Consider the following 21,180-nt stretch of genomic DNA (forward strand, 5'->3'; position numbering starts at 1 on the left):
TGTGGGCTGTGTTGCACGTTCCTTGCAGGCGCAACACCTGATCCGTGCTGTCTCTGTGCTACTCCGTTTCACGGCTGACGAGGAGCAGATGATCCGCGAACACCTCGACTGGAAGAACTCGTGGTTTGGGACGCGGCCTCAGCCGCACCACCCACCACTTCACGCATTGCCTCAGCACCACCACGGACACAACTCGCACCATCACCACCACCGCTCCTCCGCAACATTTGCGAATCACCCCAAGGGCAACACCAAGACCACCTAGCACACAGCGGTGCACTCGTTGTGTTTGTGTCATCACGTTTCAAGATGCGATTATGTGGCTTTGCAACTGCAGGTGTCTAAACATTCTGCATCACAGACGTGTGTTGTCATGTGTGTCAAGAGCATGGACCTCATGCAGTGTCATTTAGTGACGTGACGCTTATTTGTTATAGCTTACATGCCTTGGATATTACAGACACAAATTCCACCTTGAGAGGTTGACCATGGCTCAGGTGGGCACAATGATGGCGTCTTGGACTGCAGGTGTTGTCTTCAGCACAGCAACGAACCAAATACTGCATTACAAGAACTCTTGTGCATGACAGCATTGCTTGGGACTGCCAGCCACACCAACAAGACTGTGCTTAGGTGTGCTGGACCAAGCCGCTGTGCCATGGAAAAGAGATGATGGCACAATTGGTGGTGCTGAAAAATATGAACTGAATCATGTTTCCTTGCGACGATTCTTAGCCCCTCGCTTTGGACCTTCCGCGTACAACTGATTCCTCAGACAAGACAGAAGTAAAGAGCTGCATATTCATTTTTCCCAGAAAAGGCAGCGCTTCATTTTTGTTAAGCGCAAGTTTAACTGGTTTTGCACAGTAATGTCTCTTTAAAATAAACTGTGTGTGTCGGGGAAGCTGCACTTGGATGACATTTTAATACAGTTTTTTAACATAATGGGTCGTTTGTAAACCTTCTTTTTAAATGAAAGCTTACACAAACTTTCACACATTTTCGATTTAAGTTTTGCCGGTGAGCTCCTTAGGTGCCAGTATGCTTTTTTTTGTGTGTGTGTGTTGTAGGGACACGTTAGCAGCTGCACATATTACACTATATGAATGACACGAAACACGCTCGTCACTGCCTGCAGAAATTAGGTGTGCGTTTCGTAGCTGTGTGTTTATCATTCTCACTCCTTCATTTGTTATTATTATTTCTCTTCCATGTACATTTAAGAGGACCACTAAGAATTGGTTAGTCTTCTCTCCCCGTATTGTTTGAGTGCAAGCACTGAAATTGACAAGTATTGCTAAATTTGTATAAGATTGCATGGGATCCTTCATCCCACCGCCGCTAACGTATCAGGCAGAAACTTGAAAGTTAACGAAGAAGCTAAGGAATACTCAATGAGTTATGGAATGAAAAATGTTAGGCGTAAACTTAAGAGATAGGAAGGGAGTGGTGCAAATTAAGAGAGCAAATGGGGGTAGCCGATATTCTAGTTGACATTGAGAAAAAAAATAATGGAGCTGTGCAGGCCACATAATGAGTAGGGCAGATAACCAGTGGTCTATTAGAGTTACAGAATGGGTGCTAAGGGAGGCGCAGTTGAGGACAGCAGAGAACTCGGTGGTGTGACGTCATTAGGAAATTTGCAGGCATAAGGAGAGGTCAGCTAATGCAAGATGGCGGCACTTGGAGATTGCTAGAAGTGGCCTTTGTTTTTCAGTAGGCATAAGACAGGTTCATGATGAGGAGATCCTTTCTCAAAAGTAAACGCACTCTGCAGGCACAACTATGAACAGATCTGTCCCATAGCATTGTAATTGAGTTTATACGCATTGCTTTTTAGTGGAACCAATTCCAAAACAAACTCAAGCAAAACTTAAAAAGAGTTGCAGTTCAGTCAGATGCTGTGCTCTTGCACCATACTTTATAATTAAAAAAAAAAAAGTCGCATTTTTCTACCTCTGCTTCTTTTACCACAAGACTAATGCTGTCGGTATCCCTGATTAATCCCAAGCCAAACAGGGAGCAATCTTTTCATAGATTTGTAGCGCACTATGCATCGACTGTCTGTGGCTGCTTAAAAAAAAATTGTGTCTTTCGGGTGTGGCCGAAAAAAAAGAGCTTCTGCAGTTTCTCGCTGCGTACCTTAATGCACACAAGATCACTGTTTTATGTCACTGTATTCATTGCACTGTATTCTATAGAGTGCTTTCAACTGTGTGCTCAGAGTCTGTGTGCGAGCGCTGTCAAAACACTAAAGAAATTGTTCTTGCTTGTAGCAGCGTTTTCTGTTGCTGAACTTGATCAATTTCACATTCTATTTTAAGGTTCAAAGGCCTGTGTACATGCAAAAGTGCAGTAGTGTGCTCAAAAGTGCTTCCAGTGTAGCCAGTGCTTGAAATATAGCCTTTGCAAAATGAGAAAGTTGTAAATACATGTTCACAAAAGCCCCTCTGCAGTTCATAACTAGTGAGAGGGAATTTTATTAGTGCTTGTACATTAGGACTAGCAACAAATAATGCCAGATTTATGGATTAAACCTGCCTTTGGGATATGTAAATTGCAGAACTGATTGTTGACACTTCAAGCTAGTCATTTTCAGCCATGAATGGAGGCTTGTAGATTGAAACCATCTGCACTTCTTTTAAAGACTACAGTGAAAAAAAAGAATCAGCTTCTGCTGCTTAGAATAGTGAAAATGTTACTGCTAATTGCAATGCACAATGTCAGATTTGTAAACCTGTGCCCATTCTGGTAATCAGGCTCCTTCTTTCAAGTACTTTCAGTTTCCACAGGCTGTGCATGAAATGGTTATTGTAGCAGATGATGATGATTTTGCTCTTTCAGAAATGGGAGACATCTTAGTGGTTATTTCCTGCTTGCTTTGCAAGCCACAGTGCAGGCAGACAGTTTCGCACATCACACAAATCACGACAGCCAGTTTTTCATGTCTCCTAATCTATATTGTGGTGTTGTGCTGATCTTACCTGCACTAGGCTTAATATTTTGAGAAACCAAAACTGATTATTATACTGTTAATTTTACACACCGATACATTCTGCCATGGAATTTATTATCAGTGATAGTGTGTGCGGCATTTCATCACAGGAAGCACAATGCAAATGTTGATGTTTATAATTCTATTGCTTGGTACTGGCTCAGTGTATTGCAGCACTGAACATTAAAAAAAGTTATTGACCGCAGGGTTTATGGATGAGAAAAGTCGATGGATCCAGACTTCACATTCGAACCTGATGCCACTGTTGTTGAAGACCACCCTCGTACTACGTGCAATTACCAAGTCCTGCAACACTACCGGCTTCTCTGTGGCTTTCGACAAAATATTTCAAACTCCAGGAGGGGTACTTGCAATGCATTATAGCTTGGTCATGTCTACTCAAATGCCATGGTGCCTTCATGACCAATGTTTTCTTTCCTCTGTTTTGCTTTGACAAGGCAGTTGTGCTTGTGACAAAATAAGGATAGAGTCCTTCAGTCTTGAGTCAGCACTCTGCTGCCCCTCCCCCCAAACTTCTTTCTTGTTCATGTCAAAGTCATTCTCACATGACAAAAATCGACATGATTTAGTTAAGCAGTGCACTTGAGAAAGCATTGACATGAAAAAAATGAGACATATAGTTTAATTTCTTTTTTTTTTTTCCTGCCTTTTCAAGTGCACGGCTCAACTAATTCTTGAATTATCAACTAGCCAATCAGTTCCCGTTAAGAAAGGTGGACAGGAAGGGACAAGTGTCGATATGCAATGGTTATTCAGATTTTCAAGAGGGTGACAGCACGCTCTTTTTGCAGCTTCTGGTTGTCATGTTTAATGTTCGTAATTTGTTATGCAGCTGCAGTGCGGGGGTGCAGGGGTGCCTAAAGTGCACCAAGGGTTGCACTGCTCTCAACTGCTAAAAGCTTCAGTGTTGTTAAGGGAGGCCTCCCATTACGCTTTTTGAACACAGTAGATGGACAGGTTCGATCACTGGGTCATGTAGTGTTCAGACTTCTCAGCCAGACATCACACTTCTGTATACAGCAAAGAGAACCTACAGTTGCGCTTATAATGTTGTGCAGACTTGCATGCACTTCCTAAAGTCTACTGACTGGATTATAGTCTCTAACTAACTGGAATGTTATGCAAAATTCTGTGCTCAGGCGAATTACAAAATATTAGCAGCAACAAAGGCAGAGCTGTGTAGAAAGAAATGAGTGCTGGTTGCGCACTTGGCCAGAATGTGCAGTATAATGGGTTCAGGCACGCAAGGAAATGGAACAGAGGCATGGGGTGATGCTTCACTAAGTGCAGCATTATCTGCATCACCATAGGCTCTCAACATGGAGGGGGTACTAGGAGGACAGTGTTGGGGCCGGCTCAAGGCAACTTTATTTTGATTACTTGCACTATATCCTTCTTAAGACTTTTGAGGGAAGACGTTTCCAAGTTTATAATGCGCCGATGTATGCAATGTACTTTGTTACAAGGTGTGTGGCATGCTTTGCATGCTGCTCGTAGAATGTGGTGTTTCTGCTCCTTGCATTGTACAGGCCACCAGTTCACAATGAACTCATGGGACAAGTACACACACAAAGAGCCTCAAATTGAGTAACCAGATCTGCCTGGGGGGGGGGGGGGGGGGGGGTCGTAGGATGCTGGCGTTCACAGAATACAAACTATTCGGCAAGTGGAATAGCAGTACACAGCTAATATATTCCTTCAAACTGAATTTTCCACCAACCAGTCAAGGTGTGAGGATAAGTAATATAATTTGGCTAGCAAAGTGGGAAAACTTGTGGGACTGCTCGGGTTAATGTGGCGAATTGGGCGTGTTGGTACATATTTGAAAAGGTGGCAGCGCTAAAGGGAAGACACGGACGGAGACAGGATGACAAGGACAGCACTCGTCCTTGTTGTCCGATCTCCGTCCGTGTCTTCCTTTTGCGCTGCCACCTTTTGAAATCCTCGGGTCCCACGATGGTCGCAAAGGCGGCGGAATGTGGGCTTGTGTGTCTGGTGGATGAAGAATGTGCAGTAATGAGAAAATGCTGTGTATAATTTGTGAAGCAAGTATGCCATGCATGCTTTCTGCTACTTTTCTTCCGATTATTTAATGAGTATGTTCTTGTGGTCATTCCTCCGTTTCTTACCTTCGAAGTCCTGTGCAAGTGGTTTCATAGCTCATGGGTGAAATGCGCATATTTAGTGGTGAGAATGCATTATGGACCATTATGTACATCCCCTTGAATCTTCATTAAAATGCTTTGCAGGCCGTGCAGGTGCTACCACGTCAGACTAGCACAGTCTTCGAACAACTGATGCAAAAAAAAATAGACATTCTTCCGAGAAACCTTGCCAAGTGATCAGTCCCAAATACTGCACTCAGGTTTCACATTCTCCAAGCATTGCGTTAGTGGAGGTACGGAGGAAGGCTATGCTGCTGTGCTGGTTCAAGTTTATGGATGTTATTTGTAATAAATTTCATCATTGCAGCTGTTGTTACATCACGACCACTGTTTCTTTTTTCTCCTCATAGCCTTTAGACAAAAAGTGCTTGCCATAATAAAGTGCGGCAGCTTAGGTGAATTGTTGCATCTTGACTTCATACACATACTGTGCAAAAACGAAGACAAAAAAAAAAAAAAGACGGAGACGTCTCTTTTTTTTTGTGTGCACTACACATGTGAAGTCTAGTTTCTTAACCTCAGGGAAGCTTCACTCAAGCTCGTATGCATTGACAATGCTTTCAGCTTTTCTTTAGGATAGAAGCCACACTGCAAGTCAAGCGTGAAGTCGGGCTAAATGTGTAGGCTATGCTTCCGCCAATATCTTAGAATTTGTTGTTCACCTCCTCCATCTCACTACTCACTTAACTGGTAGCACAGATGCATTATAATCAACACTTGTTTAACTCTGTCACAAAAAAAGGCTGCAAATATTGATGCATGGGAAAATAATCTAAAGGCCTTCATTGCATATCTCGGCTGCATTTGATGGCAAATTAGGTGTTCCCTTTAGGTGTAGGTCATGCTGTACATGTCTTCCCATGCTGTTTTGTCTTGCAAACCGCTCATTTCTGCCACTTAAATTCACAAAACAGATCGGATTATGAGGTACGTCGTAGAGGGGGAGCGTTCTTGCATTTTGCCCTCGAAATGTAGCTGCCGTGATGAAACTCGCATCCTCAAGCTTAGCAGTCACTAAGCTACCACAGTGGATGTCCTACTGGCAGCTTTTTTTGAGACAAATACACACTTTCGCACTCACAGCCTCCTGTTGCAGTTGTGCTTGAGCATCTGTTAGCAAAGTGGTGCCAGCCGTGATTTCCATCAACGTGATAATGCAGGCTTATGCTTTGTTTTCATGTGTTTATGCTGCTGTGCTATGCTCATAATGCATTTCCAGAGACCACTTTAAGTACTGCCACTCTACCCTCTTTGCCATAGCAGCATGTCCTACACTACTATACCCAGAGAAAAATTGGCACCTTAGTATGCATGGGAAGTGCAGGATTCTGAGTGGCATTTTTCTAGGAGAGCCACGATACCTTGCATAGATGCATACAATGACTGGTGCTTCCTATTGCAATGGTTTCATTTGTACTCGAACAGCATGCAAGATAGAGCTTTTGCTATTTTACATAATCTGATAAGCACTCACAGTAGGACACACAATTATAAATGTAAACAGTACTACTGGTAGGTAAATGTTGCACTCAATGTGCTCTGGTGTCTATTTTTCTTACCATTCAAGTGAGCAAACATACACACAAGATGTATTACAGGAGAACCAACACTTGCGAAGATTTGATTCCAAGTAAGCTTTATTTGCGCACTCATGACTATGTTTTAGGCCACGCTAGGTTCAAGATGAGCCAAGCCTTTTCCCACAGTGTCGCAGCACCTTTTAAAGAAATCATGTGGCACCAGATGTCCCTCTGATAGTATTGCAAGCCAAATTTTATTAGTGTTCTGGCACGAGGCATCAGTGCCTGCATTCTGCTAGTGCTACGCTTTGAATAGTGTGCTGTGGCACCAGTGAGTCGTCTTCTGTAGATAATTTGCCAAAAGAGGCAACAGAACAGGAATAGATTTTTTAAAACTTCAGCTTCCCACAGAAAAGGAAAGTGGATGACCAGACAAAAAGAAACTGCACATCCCCCACATTGTGGGAATCTATGGTCATATGTTACGCAAACTAATTGCAGGTAGCTGGCTATCTAGTCTCGTTGAGAGCTGCACACAGTGTAACCAGATGGTGCAACATGTCCGTGTAAGGCGTGCAGTTGTGTGATGAAAAAATAACTACACGACTCCAATGACACCCAGATGACAACATTGGTACAAGGACAGCAACATGGCGACAGCCAATCCTGAAGGAAGCGCAAGAGAAATTGAAGCTCACCGACACTTGTGCAGGACATACTACAATGTTGCTCTGAGAGGCAAAGAATTTTTCGCATTAAAAACAGTAATCGTCAAACAGACCGAAAGAGGTGTTTACTACTCGAAGGGAGTACATATAACTTATGCTGTAACAGCCATGCCTATTTACAGCACTCATTGCATTTGTAGTCGGGCCCTGCATGTCATAGGGACCTCGCAGGGGACCACACGAAGGTTTCCGAGGCCCAGTTCAAATTGATTGGTTGGCATCGTCGAAACCCCAGCAGGCTCAAGTGGAATGAAGGCCCTGTGGCTTTTAGCAACAGGGCATCATGGCGGAGCGAGAACGGTCCGCTGCAGTCATCCTCAGACTCTCTTGCGGTCGGTCATGACGCGCACTATGGATCCAATGCCACCGGCTGCGTAAGCCTGTAAATGCAATTACAAATTGAATTATGGGGTTTTACGTGCCAAAACAATGATCTGATTATGAAGCATGCCATAGTGGGGGACTCCGGGATAATTTGGACCACCTGGGGTTCTTTCACATGCACCTAAATCTAATACACGGATGTTTTCGTATTTCACCACCATCGAAATGCGGCCACCGTGGTCGTGATTCGATCTGCATTCAAAATGCTTCTCGTAAATATTCCAGCTGTTCAGTACTACTCCGTGTTATATGCAAGATTCTTGTCAGGTTGTGTTTTCATCACCCAAATAATGTGCACGCCCCTCGGAAATTATACTAGTAAATAATGCACTTATTGCCCTTAAGTGTTAAGTTCTGGTTTCAAGAGCAAGAATGTTTGTATAGGGGAATTTCTAGGAGAAGCAATTTGTTTTCAGTCTTTAAATAAGGACCTCTATTTCAATGTATTTATTATGGTGCATGGGCTTTTACATTCCATAAAAGATAAAGTGCTTCAGGGCAAGTGTTCACTGCTCCTTTGTGTTCTTTTACTCAAAAATTGTCAACCCCTAGCTTCATTTTTCAGCCTAATGCAACAGCCACAACAGGGAACACGCTGCCCCACTAATTCTGTGGCACATGCTTCCTTTCTATAGTAGGATGTCTAGGCCTTGTTTCTGCAGCAACAGGCAGAACACAAAAATAACCGCACCTGGCAAGATGTCATCTGAACAAAAATTCGAAGCGCACACAATCACCAACACTGCCATCCATGGGCACACAGATCCATCACGTACCTCTTCAGGTTGCTGGCTTTTGCAAAATGACACTGCACAGCGCTTCCATGTGACAAAGAAAAAAATAATTAAATTCTGGGGTTATATGTTCTAAAACCATGATCCAATTATGAGGCAGGCTGTAGTGGGGGACTCAAGGTTAATTATGAACACCTGTGGTTCTCGAATGTGCACTCAATGGATGGCACCACAGGCATTTCTGCATTTTACCCCCATCGGAATGCGGCCGCCATGGCCAGGATTCGATCCCGTGCCCTCGGGCTTAGTAGGCCAACGCCACAGCCACCACTGAGGGTTCCATGTGACAGTGGCGAACACAACACCACTCACTATCCATAAATACTTTGTTTAGCGCAAAACAACGGACAAGAAAAGGCGACAGGACAAGGCGCTACTAGTAGCGCCTTGTCCTGTCGCCTTTTGTTGTGTCCGTTGTTTTGCGCTAAACGAAGTATTTATGGATCCGCACCAACTAGCCCGCCAACACATTGTGCTGAACCACTCGCTATATTCCTTCTTGCTACAGCACTGGCGACGTCAAATGCAAGAGTCGCTGTCTGGTCTCGTGGATGATGCAGCTCCACAGACTCAATGATTCGCTCTATGGGGCACATCCGCAATGTGGTGTCCAGTTTTGACAATGATGAATACAGTCAAATGCCTTTACAAAAGAGTTCTTGGGACACCAAAAATAATTACACAGGTCACTTTTTGTAAATATTGTACAGTGTACCTTTGCAATAGAGAAGGTTAAGAATTCTCAGCAAAGAAAACCTTTATTAAACATGAATTCAAGAAGCCACCAATTTTCTTTCCACACTTCATTTGACAGAATGTGCAACTGCAGCTGACATTATAGCATGGAGGTTCATGGCACGCTCTGCGGCGCAACCCAAGAGTGATGCAAGGCATAGTTGCAGAGTGCAAAATGCCACTACTGTCTCCTGCAGGCTCTTCACCACTGCTGCCTTCCTTCATTGACGTTTGCCTCTTTCACATCCTTGGTTTCAACGATACAGTCAGTTCAGCACGGATCACCAAGTCAGTTGGATGGGGAGAGGAGAGGCTACCACAGCTACCTTCCGCATAGTCTGTTCTGGTGACAACTGGTTCTCCCCATGCTCACCTCAGCACAGTGGCAATGCAGCTACGTTTGTCGCAACATATCAGATGTCAGGCATGCCCAAATTCCTTCGTTGTACAAGCAAATTCATTGTAGTCGTCTTTGCTCTAAAGATGTTCACAATACATATAAAAGAAATGATTTGGCCATAACATATTGTATCCTTCGTGATGCTGGTCATTTCGCTGTAGAGGCATTCAACTGTACATGTGACTGGCCAATATGGCACAGTGTTGCATCAATAAACATTGCTGACACAAAGCCCACTTGCAGGGGCATGTGCTGTGTCACTTGACTTACTGAATGTGTTGTAAAGTGGAAGTTTGATGTTAAAGCAATGTTCCTGTACCTCAGCATAATATACAGGAATGAAATGCATGCACCAGGCGATACGAAAAGAAACGAAAGGAGAAAATGTTAAACAACAGTTAAGGTACAAGATCTTGGCACCATGTAAAATGACTGACGTTGTGCATGTCTATTCGTACTGCAGTACAAAACTTAAGTATTGTCAAGCACAGGCCCAGCATGAGCCATGGACCCACATGAGCCACGGCATACAGCCAGGAAATGCAAAGGGGGGTTTGTGCTCAAAGACCTTTCACAGTTAAAGGAGCCCTGAACCACGTTTTACCGAAATTGACAAATGCATTCGAAGTTGAAATAGACTATTACATAAATACTTCGTTACAAAAAGCACATGAATGTGTTCAGCAGAAGTGTAGTTAGTGGCAATCACATTCCCATCACAGCGCTCCTGCTTCTCCAATGCCTTGCACTGCGAAGGCTATGACGGAGCGAGGTGTGCCCGCAATGCTCCGGAGCGTGCTCACAGAGCTCAATATGAAGCCAAGTCTGCCAAGGTGTCTAACCAGGACTGGCCAGCAGTGAGCGTGGACTGGCAAGCGTACGTGTGGTCTGACCTTAAATTTTGCTTGGTTCGCGGCTAGTTTGGCATTAAAAACTAATTGAAATTAGCGAGTATCGATGGCTACGACGCCAATAAGCAGTCTGGCAAAAGTTGAGTTCCTACACTGCTGGCCATGTATGTACAGATGATAGTTGGCTTCTTCCTGAAGTACATAACTCGCATCAAAATTCAAGAGCAGATTTTCACTTACTTCAGCCTGTTTACTAAACTGCATCACTAAGTATACACAGTAACAGTAGAAAGACGCGCACTGATCCGAGCACCCTTCTTGATTGATGTCAGCTATTGACCAATAGCAGCCGTTTAGGGGAATTTGCTATGTTACGAATTAAGCGGCCAGAAAAGAGTGAGGAGCAAGCTTCTGTTGAAAAAACAGCATTTTGAGAGAAAGGTGAGAAAGGTGCTCCACTTGCAAGCTCCACGCACCGTGAATGACTGCCAACTTTGGCTGAGATGTTTACAGCAGCATATGCTATCCGCGGACTGTTTTTTCACCAAGCCAGAGGGCTAGTTCAGGACACCTTTAACCTGGTGTTAACACAACGCTCCATTTGACCAGTGTCATTCCGCACATGGTTGGGCACTGGTAAGCAACATAAAAAGTCTTTGGATTATTGGACATACTTTCTCATTCCTATATACTACATTTGCCAGTTTTCTCTCCAATGTGCATGTTTTGTTCCTGTAGTATATATAAGAGATGCCTCACCAATAAAATTCAGTTGCAAGCATACACGTCTTGTTTCTTATGTGCTGCTAGTACAAAGTTCCTAAAACAACTGCATTCTATGTAAGCGAGGTTGACCATATTAGTTTGTGAGGGCGAGCTCTTACTATATTAAGGGGGGATGAGGGTCTTGAAAACTTTTTTTTTATTTCTTAACATATCTTTCTGAAAATTGGCATGCAGATATATCTTTGAATGCTGATCCCAAATATATATTCAGATTTTATATATCTCATCTAGAAATGAAGATATTGCAAAATAATTTATCCCACATAGGTCTTTTCTTACGGGCCATTATGATAATTTCTTAATTAAAAAAACTAGTTTTAAAGAATAGCTGTCATTTTCAAGGGCCCACTGCACATCCTAAAGCTAAAGAAATTTTTAAAAAGTCGTCATATAGGTCATGAATGAATAACAAAGTAGGAAGAAAAAACAATGTGGGAGTAATTAGCTTACATCTGACTTAATTGCTAGTCTATTGGGTTTAATGAAAAATGGAAAGCTTTAGGATGTAGCTGAGGTCTTACTGAAAAAAATGATACCTAATTCAATAAAATCAGTTGATGCAAACATTATGAAAAGTTCTGTAAGGCAAAGGCATTTGATCGAAAAAGCAAAGCTGAGAAAATTGCATTCAAAGTTTTGCTGACTCTACCACTTTTGTTTACCTATCACATGGAAAAATTTAATGCTTTAGCATGCAGCCCAGTCATTACTGAACACAATAACACCAAACTCACAGAAATCTGTTCATGTAAAGATTGTGAAAACTTCTGTATTGCATTGGCACTTGACAAAAAAAGAAGCTCAGAAAGTCACTTGCTATTTTCTTTGAATCTGCCACACATTCACAAAAGTCCTGGGCAGTAGTGCTGGGTTCTGTCAGGCATGTGCTTCTTGGCCATCCTCTTCTTCATCTTTTCAGCATTGGTGTGACTTTTATCAGACCTGCAGAGCCTCTGTTTATCTTTTTCAAGGCTCCTACGAATGAGGTAGCTCCCAGGACTGTAACCAAGCTGTGCTGCAACAGCTCTGCTGGTTCTCTCACTGCTCTCTCTCACTGCACTTTGCGAGTTGGAGAGTGGCCATCCCACATTTGCTGCAGCTTGAGGACGCAAACAGCTTCTTTAGCACACAGAGATCAATGATGATGTACTCTGTGCCGCGATCGTCGTCTTCACTTCCTGTGCCGACGTTCATTAGCTCGAACTTGCGGAAAGTCGCGGAATTCTTTGCCAATGAAGTTTTAATGTTGTCTGCGTATTTTTTCGCGCCCCGCGCACTTCGCCTCCGTGAAAAACACCATGTCGAAGCGTTGAGCACGCGAGCTCGGTTCAGCCGCGTCCGTCGGCACCGAAGCGGCGTGCGGAAACGCCGAAGTCGACGTTAGGCTTCGGTCAGCCGGCTCGGCCGCTTCCGACGACACGGAATCCGCAGCGACTTGCAGCGTCTCAAAAGTTGGTATTTTCGACGGGCTTAGTCCAGGCGCATCCACCGGCACTGCAGAGACTTGCGGTAACACCGAAGTTGACACCGATCGGCACTGTCCAGCCGCGTCCACCGGCGAAGCTAGCGTCGATGGGGTTTGTTCAGCCGCGTCCTCCGGCGAAGCTGTTATTGGCGAGCTCAGTCCGGCCGCATCCACCAAGGGCACAACAGCTTGCGGCATCACCGAAGCTGTAGTTGTCGACGATGTAGCGCTCATCTTATTGCATGCGCGTGTCTTTTTGCTGACTGCTTTTCGCGTGCTTGCTTTCAAGCGCGCGTCTCGCGCCATCGTGACACGCGGAACAAAGACACCAGGCACGCAAAAGCAAGAAATTTGTGGTTAAAAGAAGCGACTCAATAGCCAAAATATCTACAAGAACGATAAAGAGAAAAGCAGAACGAAAAATACTAGGAAAGAAAGAGGAGCGCGAAAAATGACGTGCGCGCAGGCGAGAGCAGACGACGCGAAGGAGTCGAACAACGCGGCCCGCGGCAGGCGAAGCATGCGTCACGGCCAATCAGAGGGCTGCCCTCGAGGAGGCGCCCGTTTCACCCAATCAGCGGCTGTCTCGCGACGATTTCGCGCTTGAGAACGGGTGCCGATCGCTCCGCTGCACGAGAGTCTACAGCGTGCCGAGGGGCGCCAGAATGGAGAGCGGGAAACCAGCTTTCAAACGAGACCAAGATGGCGCCGATCGGTTCGCGTCGCGCGGAGCTACGGCAGCTTGAAAATGAGGCAAACATTCGCGCTTGGCGTTCAATTTCGGCTCACCGACGTTTCTAAATTGCCGTTTTTTTTATACTTCGAGTAGGAATTGAGCCATAATATTTTGTAGAGACATAGTTGGGACATTAAAGACTTCAAAAACGCAATTTTTGAAAATTGCCATTTTTGACCATTTTTCGCGATTTCAAGACCCGCGTCCCCCCTTAACCAAACTGGACTGACAGCTATAGATACAGCTGCCATGTTGCTTCACAACTGTACTCCCTTTGAGATGTCAGGTGCAATGCAACGCTGCGGAAGCTAAGCAAGAAGTTTGGCGACAAAAATGCATCACTCCATGTGCAGCGTCCATGCTTCGGCGTGTGCGAACAGTGTTTGCTCACGCAGGCATGCATGTGAGGCTGCCACAACAGGCTGCAAATAAGAAACCCCGAAAAGAAAACCAACGAAAATCAAAATGATCTAAACCAACGCTTGTTTTTTGCTTGTTTCTAAGGAATAAAACTTTTTTTCATTTGATGCAGAGTCTATATAAAGAAAAGTTTCACACATCTGTAGTTGAAGAACATCAACTATTTGTAAGTGCGAATGCATCCGCTGAAAAAAATTAGCCTCCACAGTGTTGCACCTGTATGAAATGGAGTATTATTTAAAAAATGCTGCACTGCATAAACACATGTTTACAGCACAAAAGAAAAACCACTGAATGCGCACAAAACGTAAAAACAAAGATGATAGTCAGCTGTGAGAGTGAATGATCTTCAGCTTGTTTTTCTATCATCTCCTGTGCCATTTTGACATGGCAGTTATAGTTGTTGAAAAAGCCAGAACCAGTAAGAGTCACTTGCTCATAATTTTAGTACGATTATGCAATGCATACCTTGGAAATTTCCAAATAAATACTAAATATCAGACTAAGGTAAATGCCACATGGTGTAAATCTGATAAAACGTATTTGAATAATTCTAGACGCATCATGGTGGCTGCAAGGGCGATGCAGGAAGACCTGGAACAAACCTGCGGCATCAATATAGTTTCACATCTTATGGCCACAAAAGCTGATGACTGCTCTTTAGGTGCACAACCAGACAAAATTGCTGCCGTCTCATATAGGGTGCATGATCCTCAATGCATTACTGCCACAGCATGCAATGAACCACTCAAGAATTTTGCCTTTCAGCTACATATAAGAGTTTTAAATGTCCAGTGTGTTTGTCTACAATCAATCTGCCATTTATTTTTGAGACACCCTCGTAGTACAAAGTCATGCACAGAGATCTCACCAATATATACCATACATAGAGTATGAAACAGTGCGATGACAACAACACGCCATCCACCCTATAAATGCCTCCACTCCTGGCACACAATAAAAGGCTATATAAACAGGTCCCGTAGTTTGAGGTTTCTCGAGTTACCTTGATATATATGTACTTACACTGAATTTCTGTCCCACTGGCTTCACTGCATATAACACTTAATTATTCTGTGGCAAAATGTACCCCATGCAGCACACTGTCTTCACAGCCCGGCAATGACAAAAAGTTGCACTTAAAGGCGTCCATTCTACCTTTTCATGCCAAGCCAGCAGATGGCCTGAGCTGCCCTCTGAGGGGCTTTCAAAGCCGCGGTATATGTACTTCATCAGCACGTCCACCGAGTCCCGGTCCAGACTGCCGACCGCCTGCTCCATTTCACTTGCCTTCACTGCCAGCAGGACACGCATGGCCAGGGCGCTGGCTGCATCCTGAAATAAACAAGAACATGCAACTTAATACATACTGTTAGGAAGAAACGAAAGTGGGTTTATTAGGATCTTTCCTAATAAACTCTGTTGGAAGTACATTGTCCATGTTTGTACCCTTGTCTACTCTGCTGCAAGCAGCCTCTGCTTGTTAATTACGAGCTTTTCACTGAGGGATGCATGTTCACCTGTGAAAGCTTAATGAACTAACTTGTCCAGATAGAGTTTCTTCTAGACCGAGTGGGATTAGCGCCTTGTGCTTTAGTACTACACAAAAGACCTAATGCAGCGAAGGTGCTGACATAGTCTGAAAATTCAACCGAAAATTACTTGAAGGTGCTTTCTTTGGAAGAAGATTTTCACTATGTGTGTGTATGCGTGTGAGTGCATCTTTTTTTTCAATCGCTGAGCTATCTTCCAGAAAACACGATAGAGCACAGTGCTGTCTGCCTCATCCAGCATGGGCCTCTACTCCCCCCTTACCCTGCAAATACACATCAATTCCAATGCCAAGAAATCGGTATTATACTCCGACATCTTTCTGTGGCAATAAGGGGGAAGCTAGGGGCCAGAGCGTCTGCACATGTGCTACTGCACCATGTAGTGCAGCATAATTAGACAGCCTTTTTGGTTTCTTGGAACATCGTGGATTGCACGAGTGTGACGATTTTGTATTTATCAGTTGTCCATGTTTCATTTTTGTATGCTGTGTGCTCTATACCCAGTGGCCCATTTCAAAAGATACAGCATAATCAGCATCAGCACTAAATTCCTAGTGAATGTCCTACATGTGTCCTACCAAGGAAGTACGAGGGCGAATCAGAAAGTCTTTGGGCCCTATTTTTTATTATCCAAATAAGGTACACACAGGTAATTACAAATATACACACTATTCTACGTACCTTACACTATTTTTCCATATAGTGCCCACACCGGTTCAGACATTTGTCCCATCGCAGCACTAAATTTGAGATGCCCATGAGGCAGAATTTGTCCAGCTGACTGAGGAACCATTGTCAGACTGTTGTCTTGGCTTCATCATTGCATGTGAATCACTGTCTTGCCAGGAACTTTTACTTAAAATGTGGAAATCACTAGGGGCGAGGTCCGGACTGTATGGTGGGTGGTCCAGACTATCCCAACGTAATGACCGGAACTTGTTGGCAGTTCTGATTGCCACATGTGGCCTCGCATTGTCGTGGAGGATAACTGCCATCTTCAACAACTGATAGCAGTGCCCTGCCATGGAGCTACCAGCAGATAAGGCTGAGCCGGTCCAAGAAAGGTCCAGCGCTGGGAATGGATATGTTGACTTCCCATTTACAGCTGTAATTAGGCTAAGGGGGCTAAGACCTGCTGATTCGCGCCCATAGAATAAAAACAGTGCACACTAATTAGACAAAGAAAGACAGTCCCGTTAGCCCGCACTGTTTTCACTCTAACTGACCAAGCACCAACTAGCACAAGCAAACTCTAATCATACAACTGAACATTATTTGCCAATCATACATGAAAGGCCCATTAAAAGCCTAAATTTGGATGACTAACTGCACAGAAAGCAAGTAGTGCTCCTTCTGTGTGTGACAGAGGGCTAGCCTTACAAGAAGATCAAAGCAGAGATACCATACTTAAATGCATGGCTATGTTTTAAAAAACTGTCCACAAAGATGCATGTCTCTGACTTTCACAAGGGTAGATATGCTTGGGTTTGTCAGTACTGCCCTGCCAAGAGCCTACACAGCTCTCACTTTCATTGCACACGCTGTTTAAACCACACGATGGGTAATGAAGGTGAGAACACAGTATAAAGCAAACCAAACTTTGCAGCTCAGCAAAAGCTAGCTACTGCCGCATTTACAACTTACCTTTACACTTTGGCATTTGGAGCCTATGGGAGCAGTCTTTAGGATGATCTTCAGTGCATCCACGGTTTTTCCCGTGACGTATGTTAAGGACCATTGTAAAATGCAATTTTTATGTTTTATTAATGTTGCAACTTGCCCTACGCTCGGTGGCAGCAAGCAAACTCGCAAATTAAATCCAGTTTTATTGATTACTATCAAGTACAGAGCATGCCAAAAAGACCTGTTGTAAAAACTGAACCTACCCATTTGCACTTAAATCCTTCCTTTGCTAATAATCTATGAAATGGTTCTCCATTGTCACAGCTGAGCTCTTAATAAAGGGCCCCTAAAGCACCTCTGATATTTTTTAAACATTTCAAGTAAACACGCACATCGAGTTCAGAATGACGTCACAATCAACAATGGTCAACCTGGCAGCGCGGGGCGCCGTGCCCAGAAAAAAAAAAAAAAAAAAAAGAAAAAAAAAAGAAAGAAAGAAAACAATCCCGTGCTCCTTTCCAGGCCTTCCTGGTATCCCCAGCACTCGTTATGACAACACCGGGGTGCATGTGGCGATGTAACCAGGAGCGGACACTGTCAATTGGTCAAACAAGAACCTACGACTTCCGGTTAGTCTACTAGCAGGCACGCACACTCCCTGCTCTTCCTCGTCATGTTGCTCCATGGAGGACGGAAAAATATAGGAGGGAGCATTACGTCACACAGCCAGCCTTACCAAGCGAACGCTCCGTGAAGCCACAGTGGTGGCCCAACACATGACCTCTTGTATTGAGATCACGGAGCAAGACGTTTGGTTCCCAGTAGCTATGCCAGTTTTTATTCGGTACGTGCTTTTTCAGCTGCCCTGCCTAAGGTAGAGGGGCTTTAGCCCTGCCATGGCTCTGCCTGCAGAGTGATAACATTAAAACCAACCATGCACTTTGACATGCGATCATGTGTTGGGCCACCACTGGCCCAGCAGATTTCAGCTTCAATCACGTTGCGGATGCTCCCTCCTCTTTTTTTCCTTCCTCCATGTGTTGCTCGCTTGCACGCACTTTGAATTTGTAACTACGGCCCGTAATGCAAGTGCCAAATCGCTCATGTTGCAACACAGCCATGCTTTGAGGTCTGATTAGCTGCGCGAACAGAGTCCGACAGTGTATTGTGATGTCTAGAAAGCATCCGTGCAAAAGCACCAACTGGCGAGCCTTCCTAGACGTCCGCGCAACACAGGGTCTATAGTGGCACGCTTCACAGGAGCATGGGCTGGCACGGCTGCAACGGTGGGTAGCCGAGAAGCTCAGTAAGCAGAAGTGGACAGTTTTGAAAAGCATGTTGGTGATGACGTACGTTACGCGACAGTTGGAGGAGCATACGCCTAGGAGGAGAGAGCAGTCGCAGAACAGAGCGTAGCGAAGGAAACAGTGAAACGAGCGAGGGCCGCGTTTCGATCATGAAACACGTGTAACTCCGCTATTATGGCATCGTTTAAAAAAATTATCACAGCTACGTGTTTGTTGCAGACTCATGCACAATTGCAACACCACAACTAAATTTCGACCCCTAGGGTGGCTTGGGGCCCTTTAAGAAACCAGAATGACAGAAAGCTGAGCTAGTTGGTAATGATTCATTATGCAAAAAAGAGGTGAGGCATTCATGTTGTCCGCTTCTCTACTCTTGTGTCCTGTCTGCACGCCTCACCTCTTTTTTGCATTAGAAACAAGATAAACATGCCAATCTGTAAGCATATTGCGATCGGAGTTTACAGACCTCGGAGCTGTTAACAGCAACATGAGAGTGCATTTTTATTTATAGCTGTGTGCTCTGCACCATACTTTGCTTTATGCAGAGACACTTCTAACAAAGACCCACTGAACTGCAGTCAGTTGAAGGAAGTAACATACAGTGCTCACAACTGCTAGCAACATACATTGTTATCAGCTGTTGTAAGGCCCGTGCAGCAGTAGGAGAAGAAATTTCTGGCAAGCAATTTTAGGTTTATTTTAATTAGTGGAAAGCTTCAGAAGACATACGTGAAGTGGTAACAGCATCAAACCAACCCATTTCTTAGTGAAAGCCTGGCACTTTACTAGCGTTTCATGATATGCAGGGCCACGAGTCGCAACGCTGTCCCTCTACAGTTATTTCTGCTAACACGGCTCCCATATGATGGTAAAAAATTCTGGGGTTTTACGTGCCAAAACCACAATCTAATTATGTGGCATGCCATAGTGGCGAAACTCCGGATTAATTCTGACCAACTCAGTTCTGTAACAAGCACTTAAACCTAAGTACAAGAGTGTTTTGTGCATTCCAACCACATGCAAATGAGGTCGCCATGGCTAGCATCAAACAAATCACCTCGAACTCAGTGTCACAATGCGATAGCCACTAAGCCAATACAGCAGGTCCCAGATGATTGTAGCAGTATCATACCTCTGAATGGCACATGCATCAATATCACCGAAATGTTACAAGATGCACTTGTGTGCCAACTCTGCTAAAAATAGAGAATGCTGCAAAGCGCAACTTTGTGACAAATTGTACACCGACCTTTCCATTGAGGTGCGTGAACACCTCCCTTTGAACTGTTGCTTGGGGATACAAAGCACACTTGCTGCTATCCCCCAAGCTTTCGACCAGGTGATCATGTAAGCTCACAGCAGGCCAAAAGGCATTATGGCAATGTCCAGGGAACTCTTTGGAAAGGCCTACTGATGGTGGGACGACTTCGAGCTAGTACATAGTGTACTACAATACTGCATTCTAGTAAACTATGGCGCTAGCGTCCAGGAACACGGTGAATGGATGTATGCTTGTTGTGGTCCCTTAGGAATGGGCTCGTGGCGTCCCATCTAGCGAAAGGCAGCGGCGAACTTCGCGCTCCATTGCCACCTTAGCGCTCACTGCTGAAAGCAGGCGAGCAGAGCGACAGGGCACGGCGGAACGCTAGGCGCATGACGTCACAGTTGCAAGTTCGTAATACGTTATCTTTTATCTTCGCTAATACGTTTCTATATTCGCTACTAAAATGCCCATTGAGTCACCGGTTTTCCGCGCCTTGCGAAACGGCGCGGGCAACGAGGTAAAATTCACATTGCACCTCTTTGTCAGTGCAAAAGTTGACATGCTACACTGTTACTTTGTAACCGCTCGTTCATGGGGTGCAGTTGCACTGCGCAGCACGACACGCCCAGAAGCCACTTCCTACTACCAGCGCCGCAACACTTTCGCCGGAGCTGCTCGTGCACTGGGCCTTTGGAGAGTGAATAACTCACGTGAAATCGCGCATGAAGTAAACAAAAATAGCCAAATAAAAACAAACAAAAATTTCGCCTCCAGCACTTGGGCTTCAGCAATGCGTGAAAGCCCACTGCTCCGCTCACTCATGCATGAGACGCCGCGTCGGCTTCTACAAACACACGGCGACGCCGTAAGCGGTAAAACTGCTGAGTCGCGGTTAAAGGATCGTGAAACGACAAACAGTGGGCTGCGGTTGACCGGCTTCCAGTCTACAATGCCGACGACAATCGGCGGAGGACCCCACACTTGAAGCTAGCAGCCCGACATGAAACTATTGGCCTAGTACTGAAACACCAGTTAATCTGAGAAAGGATATTGATTGAGCAGATGATTCACTTCTTGCTCGTCGGGCCCCGCCGGTGGTGACTGTGCGTCCAAGCCTTCCTCCTCCTTGTAGTTGTCCTCGTTGTACTGGTCAATGTCGATTTTGCGGAAAGTCGAGCTCTCCGTGTTTTTAGACATAGTGAGCAGAGAAACGGCAGCCAAAACAATACTCAATTTGGATGAGTCCAAACAAACTAGGCGTACAAAAAGTTGACGCCAATCTCCACTCTGCATCCACAAACACTTCACGCACACACCCACGCACGGCCGGATGATCTTTCCGGCTTTTCTGCCGCAAACGGAGCAAACGATGAACGGATGAACACACCGACAACCTGAAACGATAAAGGTAGAAAATAAAGGAAATAATTGTG

General features: G+C 44.7%; 2 protein-coding genes across 5 annotated transcripts in view; one reads left to right on the plus strand and one right to left on the minus strand.

The window, feature by feature from the left end:
- Positions 1 to 2,667, plus strand: part of LOC142567921 (golgin subfamily A member 1-like) — an 82,486-nt gene extending 79,819 nt beyond the window's left edge. For all 3 annotated transcript variants that reach the window (XM_075678007.1, XM_075678009.1, XM_075678008.1), the window contains one exon: positions 29 to 2,667. In XM_075678007.1, coding sequence (XP_075534122.1) covers positions 29 to 265 — 237 coding nt within the window. In that variant the 3' untranslated portion in view covers positions 266 to 2,667. The remainder of the gene's footprint in view (positions 1 to 28) is intronic.
- Positions 2,668 to 7,477: 4,810 nt separating this feature from the next.
- Positions 7,478 to 21,133, minus strand: LOC142567924 (actin-related protein 2/3 complex subunit 5-like). Of its 2 annotated transcripts, none has more exons than XM_075678014.1 (4): positions 20,799 to 21,133; positions 17,198 to 17,250; positions 15,159 to 15,335; positions 7,478 to 7,809 (listed from the first exon to the last, which is right to left on the minus strand). In XM_075678014.1, coding segments are annotated over exons 1-4 (294 nt in total). In that variant the 5' UTR covers positions 20,800 to 21,133; the 3' UTR covers positions 7,478 to 7,746. The 2 variants fall into 2 exon arrangements, with proteins under 2 accessions (XP_075534129.1, XP_075534128.1); XM_075678013.1 differs by having other exon boundaries at positions 17,198 to 17,270.
- Between the last annotated feature and the right edge of the window lie 47 nt (positions 21,134 to 21,180).

This window comes from Dermacentor variabilis, unplaced genomic scaffold (genome assembly GCF_050947875.1).
Source record: "Dermacentor variabilis isolate Ectoservices unplaced genomic scaffold, ASM5094787v1 scaffold_15, whole genome shotgun sequence".
In the NCBI taxonomy this organism is placed as follows: Eukaryota; Metazoa; Arthropoda; class Arachnida; order Ixodida; family Ixodidae; genus Dermacentor; species Dermacentor variabilis.